Here is a 24,455-nt window from a genome sequence, read left to right as displayed (position 1 = left end):
ATGTTGTTGACCCATGGGCTAGAAAATTTGGTCAGGATTTCTGTGACAAGTAGAAACCCAGCCTCGCTCAAATACATCCTGTTCATCCTGACTGATTGTGTCACAATTGTATATACAAGGCTGCATTAGATAGATTTTTGATACGGAAGGTGGGCAGACAAGTAAAATTAAAGCCACAATCAGATTCGCCATGAGCAGCTCAAGGAGCTAAATGGCCTCCTTCTATTTCTGATGCTTGTGTAAATTGCATGTTAAACTATTATCCTATCATGTCACTGCCTGCAGGAGATAAGCAGGAACGTTTGAATTTTTGGTGAGATGAGAGAAAAAATGGTCAGGAGACAACAAAACACAAACTGAAGAATTGAGTGTTATCCTCAGAATGTCGAACAAAAACATTATTCTTTTAAATAAATACTATACTTTTAACTGATACTTGTCCCACTTTCTTTTAATAAAGATCCTCCTCCTCTCCAACAAACAAAATGTGTATTACCCTCTGGTTTGTTCGTGTACTCTGGTGTACTGTAACATGAGAATTGAAGAAAAGTTGGGATGTGTATCATTGGTAGCAACTATTGAATTTGTATCACCAGCATTCTGATGGAATTTTGCTTTTAGTTAAAGGGTTGTCCATACAATTCTGAGAATTCAGAAAAGTGGACCATCAGATAATGCAGCATCCCTCTGGCACTCAAATATAATGCTATCTAGGTATTGTCAAATTCCTGGTTAAGGACTCCGATCCATCTGGGCCAAAAGTGAGAGTACTGGTCACAAGCTTGTGTATCCTTAGCTGGGAATGCAGTCTACAGATTATAATACCAGTGGAACACCACTAAATAAGCCAGATTAAGGCAAGGAATGGATTGAATTGAGACAAGATCCAAATGATGCAGGTTGCCTTTTACTTCTTTATTTTTAGGATTTTGTTGTCATGTGTATCCATCATCATGTCACCATTCTGCTACTTACAATTGCGTATGTTGCCAACATGACACGGGCAGGAGCCATTGTTCTTCTGTTGCATGACGCAGCTGACATTGTTTTAGAGGTAGGTGCAAGAAACGGGCTTTGAAAATATAACATTTCTTAATCAGTTAATATGTACCAGCTAAGCCACATACTTACAATGCAGATAATCCAATAAAGATATCCATTACCCAGGTAATTATGCAATTAACTTACAATGTGGTGATGAAAACAGTTCTTCAAAACTGTTGTTAAAAATGGCAGATTCAAATGTAACCAGGCCTGTGGTGTGTGCTTTCATTCAGTTAAACTAATGATATTATTTTCTTTTAAAAAAAATCATTAGAATTAACAATGAAAAACAAGACCACTGACTTATCAAACTATACCAATATTTCCTCTCCTCTGCAAATTATCTATTCTAGTCACTCAATCCCATTGAAGTTTTAAATTTTTTAATCAATCTGCTCAAATGTTATTACACACTACTGAAGCAGATGGGATTTGACATAGGCCTGTGGTTCAAAGGTAAATTGTACACTTTAGCCTGTTTTCCTATACTCTTTCTACCCTTCCTTTTCAAATACTTAGCCAATTTAAATGAAGTCCCAAAGCTACCTGTCGAGTGAAGCAGTTTGCGTTCTAACACCATATTGCGTGCTATTTTACTTTTACCTTATTCATTCAATCCTTTTATACCTTTATTACCTGCATTCCTACAAAATGCATTATTCCCAAAATTCCAAGGCCCATGTTCTCTCACTGAAGTGCAGTAATGTCGAATTTACAACTACTTACATTTTAAGGATGAGGATATGGGCTCACATCCCAAATGTTGATAGTGTCATTAAGTAGATGTGACCTTACCAGGCTCAAATGTCAAGAAGGAAATTAGAATGTGACAGCATGCCTTTCTGATGGCAGAGTTGGAACAACACTTTCTCATCCTGTACCTTGCTCTATGATTAGGTGATTTGTATTTAAAAAATAGTTGATTGCAGGAATAAAAAAAGTACTTGGCAGGATGATCCAGATTGCCTTTTTGAAAAAGATTGTGTAATATGTTTAGGTTGGAGAATGGAATTGTGCAGTTAGCATCAATTTAACAAAATAGGATGGAAAAAGCACACTTAGAACAATGTGAATGCAGACGAGGAGCCTCGGAAGGCTAATCATCATATTATTGATAAACTTTATAGACATAGAAAAGGGAACGATTTGTCATTGCCATGCATTGCAGGATAAAAGATTAAAAATCAGAGGGGTCACATGTTCAACTATTATGAGAATGTTTCCCTTGGTTGCTATCATAAGATCCTCACTAGAATGAGCGCAGTATTCAAAAGTTAGAGGGATTTTGGGATTCTAGAGAAATATTGAGAAGAAAGATTGAACAAAGATTCCAGGCATGTTTCACAATGGAGAACTTGTGAAAATTCCACTTTAGGCAAAAGAAGATAGATGAATGTCAATAAATGAGAAGCAAAATGTTAGGAATTAAGGAAATTTGTGAAATTAAGAGTGTGAACATCAAGAGCAAAGTGGAAAAATTGAGGTATGAATAACTAGTAATGTAACAACAAGGAAATGCAAGGAAGAATGCAAAGCTAATAGAATGCAAGAGTTGGGAGGTTATGATGAAGCTGTATAGGACATTGGTTAGGCGACACCTGGAATACTGTGTGCAGTTCAGGTCACAACACTATTGAAAGGAAGTGATTACTCTGGAGCGGTTGCAGAGGTGATTCACCAGGATGTTGTCAGGGCTGTAGCTTTTCAGCTATGAAGGGAAACTATAATGGCTCAGGTTGTTTTCTTTGGAACTGAGAAGGTTGAGAGGCAACCTGATCGTGCTCTACAAAATTATGAAGGGCACAGGTAGAATTGATAGCAATAAACTTTTTCCCTTAGCAGAAGGGTTAGTTATGAGGAGTCACAGATTTAAAGTAAGGAAGAGGAGGTTTATAGGGGATTTAAGAAGATATGTTTTCACCTACAGGGCCATACATAACTGGAAATCACAGGATGGAGAAAGGCAAGAACCATTATAACATTGAAAACGTACATAGAGGATCATTTGAAGCACCATAGCACACAAGGCTATGGACCAAGTATGGGGATTAGAGTAGATAGTTCTTGACATTGGTGTGATGTTGATGTGCTGATGATCCTCTTTCTGTGATGTAATATTCAGACTCTGGGGAAGCTTATTAAGACTTAATGCACTGTTAATTCTGTAATTTAACTCTGGTTAGTTGCAATTTTTGATTCTATGTTGTATCAACCAGGCAAGTCTAGAATAGTATAAGTGATTCAGTAGAAAGTGATGTAGTCATTTTGATCAATGATAAGTATTGCCATTAAGTTATATCTAGGCTGGGTGCAAAACCTTTAACTTTGAGTGAGAATGGATGTCTTACACTTAAAATAAAAAAGTTCCTTCTGGCAAATCAGTTGTAGTGTTGAATCAACCATTATCTGTAAATGTCACTGGAAACCACCTTATAAAAACAGAATGCTGAAAATAGCAGGTTAGAACACATCTGTGGAGAAAAACAGTTAAACTTTTGGGTCAAGATGATGCTTTATCAATAGAATTGTGAAATGTACAGTTTCATTGTTTAAGGTAAGCATATAGATAACTTGCCTGTTGAATGACTGCTTCCTGCAAGTTGTATGTTTGTGTGGGCGTGGACAATTTTCTTACAAATTTACTGATTATGGTCAAACCACTAATTACTACTTCCTTTTAAATACAGCTGGCTAAAATGGCAAACTATGCTAAATGGCAAACACTCTGTAACATTTTCTTCTTGATGTTTGCTGTGGTCTTCATTGTAACCCGTCTGGTAATATACCCCCTCATGTAAGTAACCATTTCTTTATTTGTACAGATAAGCTTAGTTTCTCTTGATTAAGGAGAGGTAAGATTTTCTAATGAAATGGTTGCCTTTTTTCTTTTCTGTACATGTATTATGTTTTGTTTCTTCCCCCTCTTCTCTTGAGTGTGTTGACTCATATTGGAAATCATAAATTCCAGTTACGCTTTGATACCTCAGCCAAATGTACACTCCTGAGCCCATACTCTGAATATTGACAGATTGTTTGTTTGCGTTATTTTGACATCAGGACTTCACCCAATGTCCATTTACGTCAACTTTCCAGCAACCAAGGCTGATAATTTAAATTAAATAAAGAACTGCAGATGCTTGTAATCTGAAGGAAAAACAAAGTGATGGAGTAATTCAGCAGATCTGTGAGAGAAAGAGTTAACATTTCAAGTCCAGTGATCCTTTTATCAGGGTTCTGGACTCAACATTAACTCTGTTTTTCTCCCCAAAGATGCTGCCAGATATGCTGAACTTATCCAGTGTTTCTGAAAACAACTTTCAAGCTAATGTTGAAATCAGATAACTCAGCACAGACTGAGAATTGAACCTGGGATCTTCTCATTTGTACTTTAACTTTGGGGGTAGAAAAGGATGACAACAGTTTTGACACTGATTCTGATTCAGTGAACAAATTAGTAAAAGACAGCCAGTTTTCATTGACTCCGGAAAAATTGAAATTTAAAAGCTCAAAGTACTAAATACTCTGTTTATTCGTGGTGGCATAATAATATGAATGAGTTGCCATCTCCATTGTAAAGCAGGAAGAAATTTCAGTTCAGCTTGTTAAGTTGTCATCCACCGTATTCCCCAGTTTAATTACAACCAACTTTTAAAAAATAATTTGGATGAATGCATGTGATAAGATTGAATAAGATTGCAACATTGCCTTAGGTTAAAATTCATGAATATTTGGACATGCCAATGCTCTTCTGTAGAAAAAAAAGTAACAATAGCAAAAATATATTTTCATATGACATTGAAACAGTATTATTACTTAGATTGACTATTTTGGATTGAGGGAGAAGTTTCATGAAGAAACTAATTCGACTTTACTATCTGTACTGAGCCATGATTTTGAGTATAACAGGTCAATAATTTGATTAACAAACATAGGAAATTGTTCTCTATTGCAAATAACAGTAGGGAAACACTTTGGATTAAACATTCCCAAAGTTAGGAGCAGTAGCACACCATGTATGACTGGTGTATTTTATCCACATCATCGAAGAGGAAAAGATTCAAGTTGATTTCTGTGGCTTATGTTCTGATATACTACTTGTTTTCATATAGAGGATGTTAAATTTAAATGTTGCCCAGTAATTTGAAGATTGTGATTGCAAAATTTACATTCAGGAATTCAAAATCCTGGATTGCCTCATATGCCTGAGCTAGTTGAGGTTCTCTGTGTCTCACTTATCCTGCTATTGAGGTCTTCAATTTGACCAAGCCTTGCTATTCCTGACTAAGTTGTCGAACATGTCTTTGAGAAGCTATTATAAGGAATCTATGTATCCCATGCTTTCAGCAGCTGAGGTGGCAAGAGATCTATAAATGAGTGGAAAAGGAATGTATAGCGTTTTTTATTGCACAAGAAGGGTATATCTATTTCTTAGGAGTAGCGAGAGGTTGCTTGGCTCAACAGTCTTCTGAACTATTTCTACCAAGTTCTTAACTGTCTCCAAAGAATGCATCTGATGACATAATTTCACTGTTTGCTAATTTTACTGAGTTAATTTACATAATTCTAACTAAAGATACTTTCCAACTGACACTGTTAAGTGAGCTTCACTTGGGATCACGAGTATTTTTGGGACTGCATACTGCCGGTCCACTCTATCCTGCAATTAGCAAGGGACAAATAATTGGGTAGATTTTAATTCCTACTACCCATGTGGTAATCTAGCAGGGCATGTTGCCTGTCATTAAAGTGCCTGACGTTTTTGCTCTGATTTCAATAATTTTTTAAAGGCAAGTGATTCACTCACTAGCTTATTACCCAAATAATGAATACCTCTTCCCCCATTCATAATATATGATTCAAATTTGTTTTCATTTTTTAAATATTACACATACACATTGCTCAGCTGACAAGCTGTATTTTTTTGTTTTACAGGAGCATCAGATCTGTGTTTTATGAAAGCTGGGAGATCATAGGACCTTTCAAAATCTGGGGCTTTATTAATCTTCTTCTTATCACGCTGCTGATTATGCACATCTACTGGTCCCATCTAATCATTCGTATGGTGTTTAAAGCATTTCATAAAGGAAAGGTAAACCCCTGAACTTATCATTTTCAGTAGATTATAATTAGGAGCATGACAGACAGTGTTGTCAACAATATAAAATTGGTTTAATTGAAGCCAAAGCAAAGTGCTGCAAATGCTGGACATCCACAATAAAACTGAAAATTCTTTGCAGAGTGAAAGGTCATGGATTTGAAGTATTAACTCTGTTCATGGCTACATCTGCTGTGTATTTCTAGCATTTTCTGTTGGAACAAATTTGGTTGGATCTTTGTGAGTTTATCATTCTTTCTTTTGAAAGAAAGTATATGCTTTTGCTTACAATGAAATATATTGGGCAATGGAAGACGTTTAATTCAAGTTTTGTTTCCCAGTGTCAAAAGACTCACACTTCATCTCAGTGCTGAGATCATTGCGTTTTTGACATTCTACCAATCATTATCCAGTACAACCATAATTCAACTCAGAAGGCTGTGAATTTGACTTCCTGATGCACAATCAATAAAGTTGTTCACTGCCAGATCTGGTCACAATGTCAAATGATGCTATGCTCTATTATTTCAAGCTATGACTATTTGCTACACCAGGCTCATTGTGGAAGGTAAATTTGACACTTCCAACTTCATGTTGATTCTGTCCTAAACTCTGTTTCAAATATCTCATAGAATATTTTCATATCACTAAGATTGCCCTGACCAAACAAATTAATATTCTCTGTGACAGCAACTCCAATGTGTGATTTGTCAACCATGTCATCCCTGCAGCAGTTAAAGATCACATCATCTTCTGTCTTTCCAGCTATCTGGTTCATAATGTTGGAGACAGCTGTTGTTCCTCCTGGTTCTGGCCTTGTGTTAAAATCAAACTTCAGTTTGAAAACTCTCACGGTGTCTAGTAGGATGCCCTGTAATTTAAAAAAAACTGCCTTCATACTAAAATGATGCTATATTGCATCCAAAGCAAAGCCCAAGAGAGTGAGAATATCTCCTGGAGATGCTGTTCCACTGTTTACATTTAGTATAGTTGAAAATTGGACCTCTTATTGGCCCTAGAGTTCATTGCCATTTTTAACAAGGTACATTTAAGAGTTCAATTACATCCATCCAAAAGCAACAGTATAAGTCCACCTTGTTATCCTGATATAATGGCGCAGAATATCTCTGACATGATCAAGCAGGCATACGAATAAGGAGCAAGAGTCAGCCAATGTTCAATAAAATCATGGCTAATCTGATTGTGGCCTCAACTCCGAGTGCCCACCTATCCAAGTTAAACATAATCAAGAATCTTTCCACCTCTGTCTTTAAAAATATTCTCCCACCCCCACCTCCACTCTTTGAGGAAGAGAACTTGTGACCCCTGAGAGAAAAGAAATTCTTCTCATTTCTGCCTTAAATGGGAGATCCTTTACTTTCATACTGTATCCTGTTCTAGTTTCTCTGCCAGGGTAAACATCCTTGTAGTAACTGCTCTGTCAAGTCCTCTCAGGATCTTGTCTGTTTTGGTAAGATCATATTATTATTTTAGATTCCAAAAATTATAGGCTTAACCTATCCAACTTTCCCTCATACATAACCCTTTCTGTCCCAAGTATCAGTTAAGTCAACGTTATCTGAACTGCTTCTAATACGTTTACATCTTCCTAAATGAGGAGAAGACCAAACCTGTACACAAAGGTGACCTCACATTACTGTAACAAAACATTTCAAGTTTATATTCCATTTCCCTTGCAATAGGCAACAACAAACAATGGAAAGTTGCTTTTGGAACATTCTGAACTGTAGGAAGTAAGCATCCTTCATTGAACCAAAATGTTGTATTTTTTCCTGATTTGTTAGGTGTCTAAAGATGATCGAAGTGATGTGGACAGCAGCTCAGATGATGAGGATCAATCTGAACAAAATGCTCATGCGAAAACATCATAATAGACTTTAAAGTGACTGACCAAGAAATTCTACAGTTTCTCAGGATGCGAGTCCAAGCTGCAAAACAAACAGGAAGCATTTTATTTAAAAAAAACTTCTCTGCTGTGCAAAATGTGCATTTGTGACATAATTGGCTAGAAATGATTTATTGTGGACTGTTTACATAAATCTATCAAAATTATAATTATGATATTTGCTAGTTCAGAGTATTATACTGTTCACTATTAAGACCGAAATGATAAAAAGGCGAGGATATTTTAGCATGAGTGAACACTTCTGACTTCATTTCTAAAAATAAACTCATAGGCATGCTATTTTTAAACAACACAATCAAGCTTTATAATTTGAATAAAGTAAAATTGAGTTTTGAGATTGAAACTTTACACCAGAAAAATACAATTTCAAGATAAATGAAATAGGTTCACTGCACTGAATAGGGTAGGAATATAGGTGAAGTTTCTAGTCCTGGAAAATAAATGTTGAATGAGCAAAATATGAAGCTGCTTTTCTGTCAGGAGTTGATTAGATATCTGGCACAATTTTAAACATAAGCAAAAAGTGCTGACTTTCTAAACCAAAGTGTAATCAGTGTCTGTGGAACTGCATTCCAATGTGTTTGATATCCTTCAGCTGAAAAAAAGGAAATGTTATTCAAAAATTTATAACTATTTTTGGAATTGATGGGATAAAATAATTAAGTTTTCTGAAATCTACTCAAGTGCATTGGGCACTTTCCTTTTGCAAATAGGCACCCTGACAAAGGCAACATTCAGATAATTGTGTGCTAAGCCACACAAATGATAGAATCTCTCAAAGACCTGTGGCTGTGCTTCATGTAAACTTCTTGCTCTTCATGGATTTTAAGTGTTCAAATGGGGCACAGTTGTCCAGTGCTTTTTACTCTTGAGAACTGAAAGATAAGTCAAACATGTATATGAGATGAAATAAGTTCTGAGTATAGAAAGAGCCTTTAGATTTATTATTGGGCTATGAAGATGCATCAAAATACTTGTGCAAAGCGTAAGGTTGTTAGAATAAATTCAAATATGCTACAAACACAGGTCCAGCAGCATCTGTTTTAAGTTGATAACCAACCAGCTCTACAGGGCTTCACAATGCCATTACCCATATGATTAAAGCAGTAATAAGATGTCACTCCTCACTGACAATGTAGAAAATGGCTGCTTCTTGATAGTTTGCTGGAACTTGGGACAACATGGTTTATAGATGTTGTTGTTGTTCTGTTCGCCGAGCTGGGAATTTGTGTTGCAGACGTTTCGTCCCCTGTCTAGGTGACATCCTCAGTGCTTGGGAGCCTCCTGTGAAGCGCTTCTGTGGTCTTTCCTCCTGCATTTGTAGTGGTTTGAATCTGCCGCTTCCGGTTATCAGTTCTAGCTGTCTGTTGCAGTGGTTGGTATATTGGGTCCAGGTCGATGTGCTTATTGATTGAAACGTCTGCAACACAAGTTCCCAGCTTGGCGAACAGAACCACAACAACGAGCACCCGAGCTACAAATCTTCTCACAAACTTTGAATGGTTTATAGATTTCAGCAGAGTGAATGTGATAACAGCAAAATGGATACACTGATGATTAACCAAAGGCAATATTTCAAATGCGTTAACAGAGACTGAAATCTTGCGTTTCAAGATTTTTCTCATTTTAAATGGGACCTGTTTGAAAGTAGAAAACAGCTAATTATGTATGATGTAATCTTGGGATTGTTTCAAAGTAATAGGACTGGCATCTTGAAAATGATAGAAACTGGAGTAGGTCTTTCAGCCTTTTGAAACCTGTCCCACCAGTCAATTAAATCAAGGCTGATCTACACCTCAGCTCATTCACCTAAATACTTGTCTCTATCCCTTCATACACTCACTTAAAAAAAACACTCTAGGTCTCAGTCTTGAAAGTTTCAATTGACCCAGCATTAAAAGTCATTTGGGCAAAGAGTTAAAGATTTCCACTTCTCTTTGTATACAAATGTGTGACTTGATTTTTATTCTTAAACATAATAATTTTAATTTGACAAGGAAGTCTGTTTGTTTTGGATTTCCCTCACCAAAGGAAATACATTTTCTGCATCTGCCCTATCAAATCCCTTTATCATATTAACCACCTTGACTAGATCATCCCTTGGAGAAAGTGAGGACTGCAGATGCTGGAGGTCAGAGTTGAAAAATGTGTTGCTAGAAAAGCGCAGCAGGTCAGGCAGCATCCAAGGAGTAAGACAATCTTTCCTGAAGAAGGGCTTATGCCCGAAACGTTGATTCTCCTGCTCCTTGGATGCTGCCTGACCTGCTGCCCTAGATCATCCCTTGACCTTCTAAACTCTAGGAAGTACACATCATGCTTTTCAATTATTCCTCATTTTAAACCTTTAAACTCTAGTATAATTTGAGAAATTTGTGTTATAACCTTGTAAGGCGAACATCTTTCTTGATGTATGATGCCCAAAACTGAATGTAATATTCTAGATGAGAACTGAGTACAGTTCTGTAAAAGCCCCCTGAAACACCACTTCCTCACATTGACATTCCAGTTCCCTTAAGAGCCAACATTATATTAGCCATATTAATTATTTTTATATCTATTCAAGTTTGTGAAAATTATGGTACATGGATGCCCAAATCCCATTGCTGCTCCACATTTATTACTCCCTCACCATTAAGAAAATACTGATTTGATTAGGTGGACGGAGAGTGAATATGTTTATCAGTCATGAATAGCAGCGATGACATACATTTTGGAGAAGTGGTAAAGCATTTTAAAATTCTTTTGTTTAGATAAATTGTTGAACACCTGTCAGCTTATAATTAATTTTAGGGACTGCTTAAATCACCAGCCATATTTCTAGCCACAAAACTAATTAATTAGACTAAATTTCGCACTGTATCCTCTCTTGTAAATATATATACAGAATTAAAGATCTCAATATTGCTCTCCTTTGCTGGATCTGGGTGTGTAAGCCATCAGTGTATAAAACTTTCACAGCACACAGAGTGCTCTCTGCTCCAAGTTTCAGGTAGCAAATTAGAAGTATAAACCGTAGTCTTATCTTTGGACAGGATGTTGCTGGGACTGAAGGAATACTTATGTTTACTAATTAAGTGTATAAATGGTGGGAGCAGTTGTGATGGAGTGATAGTGTCCCTATCTCTGAGCCAGGAGGCCTGGGTTCAAGTCCCACTTGGTCCATTGGTGTGCAATAATGAATCTGAATTGGAGAATTAAAAAAAAAACTACTTCCCAGAAATTGTATTCCAACTCCACCACCAACCCCCCCAGCCCCCACCCGAACTCTTCAGTGCAGCAGATCAAAATTGTTAGATTAGATTCCCTACACTATGGAAACAGGATTTTTGGCCCAACAAATCCACACCGACCATCTGGAGAGTAACCCACCCAGACCCATTCCCCTACCTTATATTTACCCCTGACTAATGTACTTAGCACATGCCAATTCACCTGGCCTCCACATCCTTTGGATTGTGGGAGGAAACGAGAGTACTAAGAGGAGACCCGTGCAGACATGGAGAGAATGTACAAACTCCACACAGACAATCGTCCGAGTCAGGAATCAAATCCGGGTCCCTGGTGCTGTGAGGCAGCAGTGCTAACCACTAAGCCACTATACTGCCCACAGTTACTTTGAAGTTGACCCTCAATCCCATGATGATGTCTACTCAAGATTGTGGATTTCTGTTGTGGGTCTTGATCTGACTAAACAGGCCGAGTTGTAACATCTTCAGGCACGTGGAGTAGGTCATCCCAAAAGGCAGTGAGTAGGATCTGGAACATTGGTTTACTTTTGTGTATTTCTTGCTCTGTTTCCATTTTGTCTCTTCATTAAAGCACTTGGTCTCAAAGAGTGATGTAGCTTGATGGATAATTTGTCATCCTTTTTAATGATTGGTAGCAAATTCCCACTAGTCCTTGTCATTAAGGTCAATGCTGCACACTGCAAGAAGAGTTTCAATGTTTCTTAGTCATTGTCTGGAATTTGTGAATTGGGGAAACAAAACCTGGCAAGGAAGATGATTTTTGGCCGTCTGGATGAAGTTCATTAAACTGATTAAGCAAATGTTATGTCTGATTACTTACAGAGCTATCTTAAACAGTGACAATAACATATTTGATTGTCCTTCAAATTAATCCAGAGGATGTAGTGGAGGTACCACTGGTGCAATTTCTCTGGTACCATGTACTGATAACTGTTATTTTGATGCTAGATTCCTGACAATTGCCTGCTGTATTTTGTAAAAACAGTGCATACACCACAGAAACAACAGATTACATTTATACGGCCGTTCCTAGAGAGCTGGCGCCAGATAAGAACAGTCAGAGAAGCACAAATCTTTGAATTCCATCTCTGAAAATTTAGCCATGAAAATCAGTGTCACTGATTATCCACAAAAATGTGTCTACAGCATGTATACATGGGATGGATCCTGAGGTCACATCTCTGTAAATTATTAGTCAATGCAAAATAGCATTTTACTTCATTATATGATTCTAGCATAAGACACTGTTCCATAGACAAAAATAGATTTGCGAAAAGCTACGCTACTTAGTTTTTTTGACTGCCTGTCTCCTGATTGTTCCAACTGTATCATCACCAGTATAACATGCTTCGTAGCTATTGAACCAACTAAATAAACAATCAGCTGTGGTGACAGAAAACTCTTATTTCCCTATGGTCGTTCTGGTATTTTCCAATACTAAAGTCGACTGGCAACTGGAAACAGCGAGTTGGAGAGCAGAAGCTGGGAGGAGGGGCAGGAGAACCATCGGGAGAGCTCTCAGTTTAAAAGGGAAACACTGCTGAAGGGAGGGATCAGCTAAAAATAGCTGCATCTGCTTCTCCCTCACACACTGGAAGCAGTCACACTCTGCAAACTTTCCCCACAGTTCAACTTGCCACTAAAGTGTTACACTATTTCTTTCCTCTCTTTCTTCAGTATTTTTGGTAGAAATTTGTTGAGGTGACTATGTCTGAATCAGCAGAAACTGACAACAGGTATGTAAACTGTAATGATGTGAAAAATGCTAGACGCAAAATTTACTGTTACTGATTTGGAACAAAAGTTATTTTAGACCTACATGAACCTTGAAAAGCAAGTGAATCTTTGTTCACCAGAAATGGTTGTCAATTCATCCCCTGTAAGTGCTGTTGAAATTAATTTGTTGGGATTTGGATTCTTAATGGCGAGCTCTTGAATTCTGAATGTGGCCTTCACAATGATGCCAGCAGTTGTCCATATAGTCATTTGGAAGGTGCTGGACAACGAGAGAGGGGGTAAATACTTAATGTTTGAATTTATTTTCCTTCTGGGTTGTATACTGCAAATCCAATACTTTTTTCTGTGAAGATTGATGGTTTTGAGGTAATGCTTGGCAATTCAAGATTGAAAGCAAGGAGGTCCTTGTGGCACTTTCAATAATTCAATGTAAAATACCCCAAATAGAAAACTGCTGAAAAGGCTGGGCAGCTACTGATGACCAGTTATTGGATCTGCAACATCAACTCCACTGCTGAGTTTTTCCAACAATGTTGTTTATTTTAGATTTCCAGTATCCAAAGTATTTTGCTTTTATATCAGTAATTTGATTCCTAGATGAAATTGTTCTTTTGGAGGGGTCAAATGGGGGTAGACGCAGGACAGACTAGATGGGTTTGAAGTTTGTAAACGCAAGGAACAAGGCAAACTTGGTTATTGACATGCAGGTCCAAGTAGCCAGCTGGGCTGATGACATAGTAGCAAGACCTGGCTTCAACAAGGGGAGGAATAGGCACTTGATATTCCTGTATATAATTTAGTTAGGAAGGAAAGGGAAGGACAAAGCAGAGAAGACAGTAGCATTATAGATGGAAAATACTGTGGCAGAACCAGAGAATGATGATGTATGTGAGGATTAAAAAATAGAACTGATTTGGATGTTCAACACAGAAACAGATCCTTCGATCCAACTCATCCATGCCGACCAGATACCCTAAATTGATTTTATAAGAATAAGGAACAATAGAGGAATTATGATTTTGCTGGGTGCATACAATTGCACAAGCAAATTATGAGTAGGTAGCAGAGCAAAAGTCTCAGCAAATTGCAAAAAGTTTCAAGAACTTTGTAGTAATAACAATAGCGATAGTAATCCAAGTTCCCCTTGTAAATCTTTTCTACTCCCTCTCTAATGCTTTCACATTTTTCCTAAAGTGTAGTGCCCTGAATTGGGCACAACATTCCAATTGAGGCTGAACCAGTAATAAATGAAAGCCAGTATTTGATTAATTTGTTTGAATTATTTGATTAAGTAATGGAGAAGGTTGAGGTTTGTCTGCTTGATATTTTTAAATGAACGTTCAAAAGATATTTCAAGAAGTAAGAAACGTGTTAACAAAACTGAAGTATATCAGGTCAAAGCAGCAATACACAAGTGGCAATTGGTTCAGGGACAGAAAGATAAATGAAAATAAAGGGATTGACTTATTTTGGGGGGCTTGGAGTTCTTCTGATTCAGCTTCAGATATCTGCACATTCCTAACCAGTAAATCAATGCATTGCAATGTTTTAGCTGATTAAACCCCAGAAATCTGCATTATCTTGGGTATCCTAAAGCTCAAATTCAGCCCACTTTATGTATAAATGCCCTAAGTTTGAGTGAATAATATTTATCATAACAAGGAATGAAATTCCACGTAAAGCAAACAAAAGCAACTTAAGTGGACTTTATTTGACTTCTAAGTTCTTTTTTATTCTTTGATGGACATAATTGGAAAAGCCAACATTTGTTGCCCAACCAGAACTGCCTTTGAAATGAGGACAGTGAGATATTTTAGAAGTCAGTTAAGTGCCAACCATATTTGCTGTGGGTCTGGAATTACATGTAGGCCAAACCAGAAAATTTCCTTCCCTGAAGTTCCAGACATGTCTTTAAGATAATCAATGTTAAATCCTGATCACCATTACAGAAATTAGCTTTCAGTTTCAAATTTTGTTGAATTTAAATTCCACCAGCTCCCTTGGTGAGTTTGGAACCAATGTCTTAAGACCTTTGGTTTCCATATTACTAGACAAAAGTAAGGAGTGCAGATGCTGGAGATCAGAGTTAAGATTTAGCATGTTGCTGGAAAAGCACAGCAGGTCAGGCAGCATCCGAGGAGCAGGAAAATTGACATTTCGGGCAGGAACCCTTCTTCAGGAATCTTTTTTTATCCAGCACAACTCTAATCTTTCCATATTACTAGTTCAGTGACATCACCACTATACCATCACCATCTTATCAATGGACTTATAAAAATGAGTTCTCCCTTACTCTGGATTTTAATTGTGATTTTATTTGGCACAGATCCGTGAACACAACCCATATCAGAACATTTGGATAAATTGGGAAGTTTGTTTCCATTTTAAAGAAAAGTGTTGAGAGTAGTTAGTATGTGATTCCTTGTAGATGTAACTTTACAATACGATGATAAAAATGCAGTATGACGTTTTTATTCAACTTTGTTGGCTTCTCAGAGGCCGACAGTTCTTTGCTGAGTAATTCACATCCTCACTTTAAGGCACAAGTCAGGAGTAAAATGGAATACTCTCTGTTTGCATGGCTGAGTGTAACTGCAATAACACTCGAGAAGCTCTACACTATCCAGGACCAATCAGCCTATTTGATAGGCACCCTTTCCTTCACCTTCATTCATTCCCTCCACCACCTCGGCACAATGACAACAGTGTGTATTTCTGAAAAATTGACTGCAATAATTTATCAAGTTTCCTTTAAGAGCATCTCCCAAACCTATGACTTCCCCAATTACAAGGACATACGCAGTAGATATACAGTAACACCACTGCCTGCAAGTTCCCCTCCTGGCTACACACCATCCTTACTTGGAACTATATCATCATTCCTTCAACATTATTGGATCAAAATTCTGGAAATCCCTTCCTGACAACATTGTGGGTGTACTTACATCCCAAAAGAATGCAGCAGTTCAAGCAAGTAGCTTCCACCATCTTTTCAAGGGTAATAAGGGATGAGTGAAAAATGCTGACCTGCCTAGTGACACCCATATCTGTGAATGAAGAACAAATATACAGGAGGGAAATGCACATCGGTTTAACTTTATATCGCAGGGAAACCAGTCATTGACCTGTACCTTCAAATTTTAAAGTAATTTATTGACCATCAATTGACATGATTAATTTACGACTAAGTGTAGTTATCTGGGTTTCTCATGGGGATGCTTGAGTGATGTCCTTAAGTAGTAGCTCAACCATTAAAGGCATGCTTCAGATTTCAAGCAATGCTTGAGATTTCATAATGTAAATTAGAATGCAAAGGGTAGATTATTAGGTGGGACTTGATTCAAGTTTAGACATGGCACTAGAGTTTTAAATGATCATATGTTTGTAGGTGGTATAATATTTGTTATGGACCAAACCAAGCCCCTCACAATAAATGAAGAAGATGGCCTAAACCCTCTCTATAGTAGCAAGCTACAAGAGCTCAACATACCCTGGGTCAAGAAATTTCTCCTCATCTCGATCCTAAGTGGTTTGTCCCTAACATTAGGTTGTGACAAATGTATAGATGAGGGAGTAGTAGCAACTGAGCTCAGATAAGTTGCCAGTTGAGTGGTGTTACAGAACTGGAAGTGGGTAATGATATTGATGGTGTAGATTGTGATAGGAAAATTAACTTGCGGTCAAATATAAGACCAAAATTTTGGACAGTCTGATTCAGCCTCAGGCAATACCAGGGAGAGGTTTGGACTGGGTGCCAAATAAAACAAAGAGCAGTGGGGTTAAGATGATGCATAAAAGACCAGAGATAGAGCAACAAGTGAGTCAAAGAAGATTGTAGAGCTACAAAAGGTTGTTATTTCCAGTATTACGATTATTACTGACCTCACAGCTGCTCATTCCACAGGCTTTAGCATCTTTGGCAACGACTCCTGCCTTTACCACAGAATCTGACACATCAGTTGTCTAGGTCTGGAATGTTTTCCTTGGGAACATCTCCAGCTTCATATGCTCATTTGAAACACTCAGGCAAACATCTGATCAAACAGATACATATATCTTTCTAATATCCACTGTTTTGTCTCAGCAACTGTCTTTACAATTTTGCATCTGTGAAGTGTCTTGGCATGTTTTTCAACATTAAGAGATGCATATTGTTGTCACTTGTTCAGTTTTTTTCCCATTTAAGGAATAGTGAAAAAATGTTTTTGTAACCAATTGCATAGAGTTATAGAGATGTACAGCATGGAAACAGACCCTTCGGTTCAACCTGTCCATGCCGACCAGATCTCCCAACCCAATCTAGTCCCACCTGCCAGCACCCGGCCCACATCCCTCCAAATCCTTCCTATTCATATACCCATCAGATGCCTTTTAAATTTTGATTTGTACTAGCCTCCACCACTTCCTCTGGCAGCTCATTCTGTACACATACCACCCTCTGCATGAAAAAGTTGCCCCTTAGGTCTCTTTTATATCTTTACCCTCTCACCCTAAACCTATGCCCACTGATTCTGGACTGCCCCCACCCCAGGGAAGAGACTTTGTCTATTATCCGATCCATGCCCCTCATGATTTTATAAACCCCTATCAGGCCACTCCTCGGCCTCCGACTCTCCAGGGAAAATAGTCTATTCAATCTCTCCCTATAGCTCAAATCCTCCAACCCTGGTAACATCCTTGTAAATCTTTTCTGAACCCTTTCAAGTTTCACAACATCTTTCTGTTAGGAAGGAAATCAGCATTGCATGCAATATTCCAACAGTGGCCTAACCAATGTCCTGTACAGCTGCAACATGACCTCGCAACTCCTGTACTCAATACTTTGACTGATGAAGGAAAGCATACCAAACGCCTTCTTCACTATCCTATCTACCTGTGACTCCACTTTCAAGGAGCTATGAACCTGCACTCCAAGGTCTCTTTGTTCAGCAACACTCTCTAGGACCTTACCATTAAGTGTATAAGTCCTGCTAAGGTTTGCTTTCCCAAAATGCACACATTTATCTAAATTAAACTCCATCTGTCACTTCTCAGCCCATTGGCCCATTTGATCAAGACCCGTTGTAATCTGAAGTAAACTTCTTCGCTGTCCACGACACCTCCAATTTTGGTGTCATCAGCAAACTTGCTAACTATATCTCCTATGCTCACATCCAAATCATTTATATAAATGATGAAATGTAGTGGACCCAGCACCGATCCTTATGGCACTCTACTGGTCACAAGCCTCCAGTCTGAAAAACAACCCTCCACCACCACCCTCTGTCTTCTACCTTTGAGCCAGTTCTGTATCCAAATGGCGAGTTCTCCCTGTATTCCATGAGATCTAACCTTGCTCACCAGTCTCCCATGGGGAACCTTGTCGAATGCCTTATTGAAGCCTTCATCAATCTTCTTTGTTACTTCTTCAAAAACCTCAATCAGGTTTGTATTTACTATCCAGCTGGATCAACAAAATACTGGTGAGCTGAAGATCTCCAGCATCTGCAGTTTTTTTTGTCTCTAACCAAGTTTGTTCCACTGCGAAGTCTCTTCCAAGGATGCCCACTTTGAAGATGTTCTCTGCCTCCCTCAGACGTGCATTCAGTGAATCCTTTCTCACTGCCACACCATGACTACCACGACACCAGCCCTACTAACCTTGGCCTCCATTGCCACAACGAACCAAACCTGAAATTGGAGGAACAACAGCTCATCTTCCGCCTGGGCAGCATACAGCCTGGAGGACTCAACATTTGGTTCTCCAATTTCAAACAACCTCCCTTCCCATCCCCCGACTCTCTTCCCAGCCCCTTCCCCTCCCTTCCACTCCTCCCTGCCACCAACCAGATTCATTCCTGCCAATGACCAACCATTGTACTAGCCTCCACCACTTCCTCTGGCAGCTTATCCCAAACACATACCACCCTCTGAGTGAAAATGTTGACCCTTAGGTCTCTTTTATATCTTTCCCCTCTCACCCTAAACTATGCCCTCTAGTTCTGGACTCCTCCACCCCAGGGAAAAGATTTTGTCTATTTATCCCATCAATACCCTCTACCTGTCATCACCTATCCCCACTCCACCACCCTGCCCCACCACTCCCTTTATTTGCAGCTCCCCCCAGCCCTACCTGAAGAAGGGTTACATCCAAAACATTGACTTCCTCACCTGGTGATGCTGTGTTCTTCCAGCCTCCTGCCTGTCAATTTCATGGTCTTCTTGGCTCCACAACAAAATTTAGAAGATTTTGCTTGGTTATTTCTAGATGGACATCCTGTCTTTAGATTGCAGGGAACAATGGCAGTTGCTAACAGATGGAGCATATTGGATTCATGCATGGACTTTTAGCACACTCATGAATTTGTAGGAATAAGAAGTTACCTTATCAACTTTCATATTTCAAGCATTAATGCCCATTTAAAATAAAAGATTCAATACCCAATTATCTTAATTTCACTCCTGTGAAGTCACCATCCAAGGCTTAAAGAATCAAAATAAATGCTCTCCTCTTTACAGTTTAATTTTTAAAAGCTAAGGCCTTAAGAATTTTTCTTTATTTCATAGTATGTAGATGTCAACAGCTAGGTCAGCATTTATTGCTTATCCCTAAATAACCTGGAGATAGGTGGTGGTAAGCTGATTAAAGAATGACTAACTGTTCTTTGATTAACTTTTATTTATTCAGACAGCCAGCAAAGACACAATGGTATGACCGCAAAAATTATGTGTTTGTTGAGTTCTGTGTAGAAGATAGCAAGGATGTTGATGTTAAAATTGAAAAATACAGACTGATCTTCAGGTAAGAATTTATTGTGTTTACCGTGAATTATTTATTTTGTTGCATTGATCACTGGAACATGTATATTTAAAAGCAGGTTCAAACTCACATTGTGCATTGCTGAAGACGTAGCTCTATAATGATACTTAGACGAGACTAATCATCATCAAATGACTTCTTGGGCTAATGTGACTGATAGAACATAGAATGATACATCGTAGTACAGGCCCTTCAACCTCCAACGTTGCGCCAACCTATGAAACCAATCTAAACCCCATCTAACTTACACTATTCCATGATCATCCATAAGTTTATCCAAAGCTTATTTAAATGCCCTTAATGTTGGCAAGTCAACTACTGTTTGGGCAGGGCATTCCACACCCTTACTAGTCTCTGAGTAAAGAACCTACCTCTGACATCTGTCCTATATCTATCACCCCTCAATTTAAAGCTATGTTCCCTCATCACCATCGAAGGAAAAGGTCTCTCACTGTCCACCCTACCTAATACTCTGATCATCTTGTATGTCTCTATTAAGTCACCTCTCAATCTTCTTCTCTCTAATGAAAACAGCCTCAAGTCCCTCAGCCTTTCTTCATAAAACCTTCCCTACATACCAGGCAACATCCTGGTAAATCTTCTCTGCATCCTTTCCAATGCTTCCACATCCTTCCTATAACATGGCGACCAGAACTATAGACAGTATTCCAAATGCGGCCACACCAGAGTTTTTTTTTTTTTTAGATTAGATTAGATTACTTTACAGTATGGAAACAGGCCCTTCGGCCCAACAAGTCCACACCGACCCGCCGAAGCGCAAACCACCCATACCCCTACATTTACCCCTTACCTAACACTACGGACAATTTAAGCATGGCCAATTCACCTGACCGGCACATCTTTGTGACTGTGGGAGGAAACCGGAGCACCCGGAGGAAACCCACGCAGACACGGGGAGAACGTGCAAACTCCACACAGTCAGTCACCTGAGGCGGGAATTGAACCCGGGTCTCTGGCGCTGTGAGGCAGGAGTGCTAACCACTGTACCACCGTGCCGCCCCTTTAAAAGTAACCCACCCAGACCCATTTCCCTCTGACTAATACACCTAACACTATGGGCAATTTAGCACAGCCAATTCACCTGACCTGCATATCTTTGAACTGTGGGAGGAAACCAGAGCACCCGGAGGAAACCCATGCAGACACTGGGAGAATTTGCAAACTCCACACAGTCACCCAAGGCTGGAATCGAACCTGGGACCCTGGTGCTGTGAGGCAGCAGTGCTAACCACTGAGCCACCATGCCATTGTATAGGCTGAGGCTATTTAGTTTTGTACAGCTGCAACATGACCTCATGGCTCCGAAACTCAATCCTTTTACCAATAAAAGCTAACATACCGTATGCCTTCTTAACAATTGTATCAACCTGGGTGGCAATGTTCAGGGATCTATGCACGTGGACACCGAGATCTCTCTGTTCATTTACACTACCAAGAATCTTACCATTAGCCCAGGACTCTGTATTCCTGTTACTCCTTCCAAAGTGAATCACCTCACACTTTTCTGCATTAAACTCCTTTTGCCACTTCTCAGCCTAGTTCTGCAGCTTATCTATGTCCCTCTTTAACCTGCAACATCCTTCTGCACTGTCAACAAATCCACTGACTTTAGTGTCAGCCGCAAATTTACAAATCCGTCCTTCTATGCCCTCATCCAGGTCACTTATAAAAATGACAAACAGCAGTGGCCCTAAAACAGATCCTTGCAGTACACCACCAGTAACTGAACTCCAGGATGAATATTTTCCATCAACCACCACCCTCAGTCTTCTTTCAGCTAGCCAATCTCTGATCCAAACTGCTAAGTCACCCCCGTTCCCATACTCCGTATTTTCTGCAATAGCCTACCGTGGAGAACCTTTTCAAACGCCTTACTGAAATATTATATACACCACGTCAACTGCTTTACCCTCACTGACCTGTTTGGTCACCTTCTCAAAGAATTCAATAAGGTTTGTGAGGCACAACCTACCTTTCTGTGTTGACTATCCCTAATCAGATTATTTCTTTCTAGATGATCACAAGTCCTATTTCTTATAATCCTTTCCAAAACTTTACCCACAGCAGAAGTAAGGCTCACTGGTCTATAAGTAAGGCTCATTGGGTTGTCACCTCTCTCCTTCTTGAACAAAGGGACAACATTTGCTATCCTCCAGTCTTCTAGCACTATTCCTGTAGACAATGACAACATAAAGATCAAAGCCAAAGGCTCTGCAAACTCTTCCCTAGCTTCCCAGAGAATCTTAGGATAAATTCTGCCCAGGGGACATATCTACTTTCACACTTTCCAAAATTGCTAACACCCCCTCCTTATGAACCTCAATCCCATCTAGTTTAATAACCTGTATCTCAGTATTCTCCCCAACAACATTGTCTTTTTCCAGTGTGAATACTGACGAAAAATATTAATTTAGCACCTCTCCTTCCTCTTCAGACTCCACGCACAATGTCCCACTATTGTCCTTGACTGTTCCTAATCTCACCCTAGTCATTCTTTTATTCCTGACATACCTATAGAAAGCTTTAGGGTTTTTCTTAACTCTATCTGCCAAAGGCTTCTTATGACCTCTCCTGGCTCTTTTGAGCTCTCTCTTTAGGTCTTTCCTGGCTAACCTATAACTCTCAAGCACCCTAACTGAGCCTTCACATCTCATCTTTACATAAGCTTTCTTCATCGTCTTGACAAGAGATTCAACTTCTTTAGTAAACCATGGCTCCCTCGCTCGACCACTTCCTCCCTGCCAGACAGATACATACTTATCAAGGACACGCAGTAGCTGTTCCTTGAACAAGCTCCACATTTCAATTGTGCCCATCTCCTGCAGTTTCCTTCTCCATCCTATGGATCCCAAATCTCACCTAATCCTATCATAATTTCCCTTCCCTCAGCTATAACTCTTGCCCTGTGGTATGTATCTATCCCTTTCCATTGCTAAAGTTGTCATTGAGCAGGGTGTAAAACTCCACGGTTGATAGTTACACAGTTTTGGAGCTGTTCTGACATCTGTCTGCCTAAAGGTCTGTTTATTTTAACTTATAGATATTGCCAGAAACTCTACCTATCAGAAAGCTTGAATGTGAACGCTGATTAGGACTAAATATTTTAACTGCAGCCAGATGGCACAGTGTTGTGGAATTCCAATGTTCTGTGTCATGGAATAGGAAAACGAATTCTCAGTTCAGTGGATTCTCAATTTCAGTCATGCCATTGTGAAAAGTGGTGTTGCTCACAGAGGGAGAAATTTAAACTAGTTACTTTGTCCTGCTTTCACCCTGTTTGTTCACCAAATGTAGAGCAGAAAGGGAGAATATAAGGACACTGTTAAGATAATCTTAAATTTACAAATATTCTGGTGCGGGGCAAAGAGGATGAGGTCCAAATAATTGTGCTGGTTTTTGAATTAGCTTTATTGAATTGAATTAGCTTGCTTTGATTACTGAGGTGAAGCCTGTTACAGATCAAACCCAAGATCTGTCAATGACTTGAATGAACTCCTACCAGTTTTGCATGGCCGATGATGAGTAAACTATTAAAGGCAGCTTTATTTATGGAAAATACAATGCCTAGGTTGTAAATACAGGCAATTATCCATACATTTAAATAAGATAATATGAAATGTTATAACTTTGAACACATTTTCTACATTCTAATTTCAACAGTTGCAAAACAGCAGATAACATGGAACTCTACAATAACATTGAACTGTTCAGCAAAGTGGAGCCAAATGTAAGTAGATACTATGTGGACAAACCTCATGAAACCCTGGATAAACTGATAGGCTAAAGCATTAAAAACATATGTTTGATAAAAGAGATGACAATCCAATTCCAGAAAATTATTGCTTTAATGATATAGAATAAGAGAGTCATAGAGATGTATGGTACAGAAACAGACCCTTCGGTCTAACTTGTCCGTGCCGACCAAATATCCTAACCTAATCTAGTCCCATTTGCCAGAAGTGCTCATATCCCTCTAAAACCTTCCTATTCAGATACCAATCCAGATGCCTTTAAACATTGTAATTGTACCAGCCTCCATCACTTCCTCTGGCAGCTCATTCCATACTCTACGCACCCCCTCAGCATGAAAAAGTTGCCCTTTAGGTCACTTTTAAATTTTTTGCCTTTCACCCTAAACTTATACCCTCTAGTTCTGGATATCCCCAACCCAGGGAAATGACCTTGTCTATTTATCCTATCCATGCCCCTCATCATTTTATAAATCTCTATAAGGTCACTCCTCAGTCTCTGACGCCCCAGGGAAAACAGCCCCAGCCTATTCAGCCTCTCCCTACAGCTCAAATCTTCCAACTCTGGCAGCATCCTTGTAAATCTTTTCTGAACCTTTTCAAGTTTCACAACATCCTTCTGATAGGAAGGAGACCAGAATTGCACACAATATTCCAAAAGTGGCCTAACCAATGTCCTGTACTGCCCCAACATGACCTCCCAACTCCTGTACTCAAACTCTGATCAATAAAGGAAAGCATACCAAATGCCTTCTTCCTATCAACCTGCGATTACATTTTTAAGGAGCTGTGAACCTGTACTCCAAGGTCTCTTTGTTCAGCAACATTCCCCCTG

The 24,455-nt window shown here is 39.0% G+C and overlaps 2 protein-coding genes across 2 annotated transcripts in view; both read left to right on the top strand.

Annotated features, from left to right (window-relative positions):
- Positions 1 to 12,713, top strand: part of LOC140465781 (ceramide synthase 6-like) — a 41,672-nt gene extending 28,959 nt beyond the window's left edge. Inside the window, exons 7-10 of the mRNA XM_072561543.1 lie at positions 926 to 1,054; positions 3,732 to 3,838; positions 5,977 to 6,133; positions 7,945 to 12,713. Of these exons, the coding sequence (XP_072417644.1) occupies positions 926 to 1,054; positions 3,732 to 3,838; positions 5,977 to 6,133; positions 7,945 to 8,031 (480 nt within the window). The 3' untranslated portion in view covers positions 8,032 to 12,713. The remainder of the gene's footprint in view (positions 1 to 925; positions 1,055 to 3,731; positions 3,839 to 5,976; positions 6,134 to 7,944) is intronic.
- Positions 12,714 to 12,875: 162 nt separating this feature from the next.
- The window catches only part of ptges3l (prostaglandin E synthase 3 like), a 34,306-nt gene continuing 22,726 nt past the window's right edge, over positions 12,876 to 24,455 (top strand). The window contains exons 1-3 of the mRNA XM_072561544.1: positions 12,876 to 13,050; positions 19,719 to 19,832; positions 23,532 to 23,598. Of these exons, the coding sequence (XP_072417645.1) occupies positions 13,022 to 13,050; positions 19,719 to 19,832; positions 23,532 to 23,598 (210 nt within the window). The 5' untranslated portion in view covers positions 12,876 to 13,021. The remainder of the gene's footprint in view (positions 13,051 to 19,718; positions 19,833 to 23,531; positions 23,599 to 24,455) is intronic.

The sequence above is a fragment of the Chiloscyllium punctatum genome, chromosome 42 (genome assembly GCF_047496795.1).
Source record: "Chiloscyllium punctatum isolate Juve2018m chromosome 42, sChiPun1.3, whole genome shotgun sequence".
NCBI lineage: Eukaryota > Metazoa > Chordata > Chondrichthyes > Orectolobiformes > Hemiscylliidae > Chiloscyllium > Chiloscyllium punctatum.
Note: the sequence above shows the minus strand (reverse complement) of the source record. Positions and strands in the feature narration are given on the sequence as shown.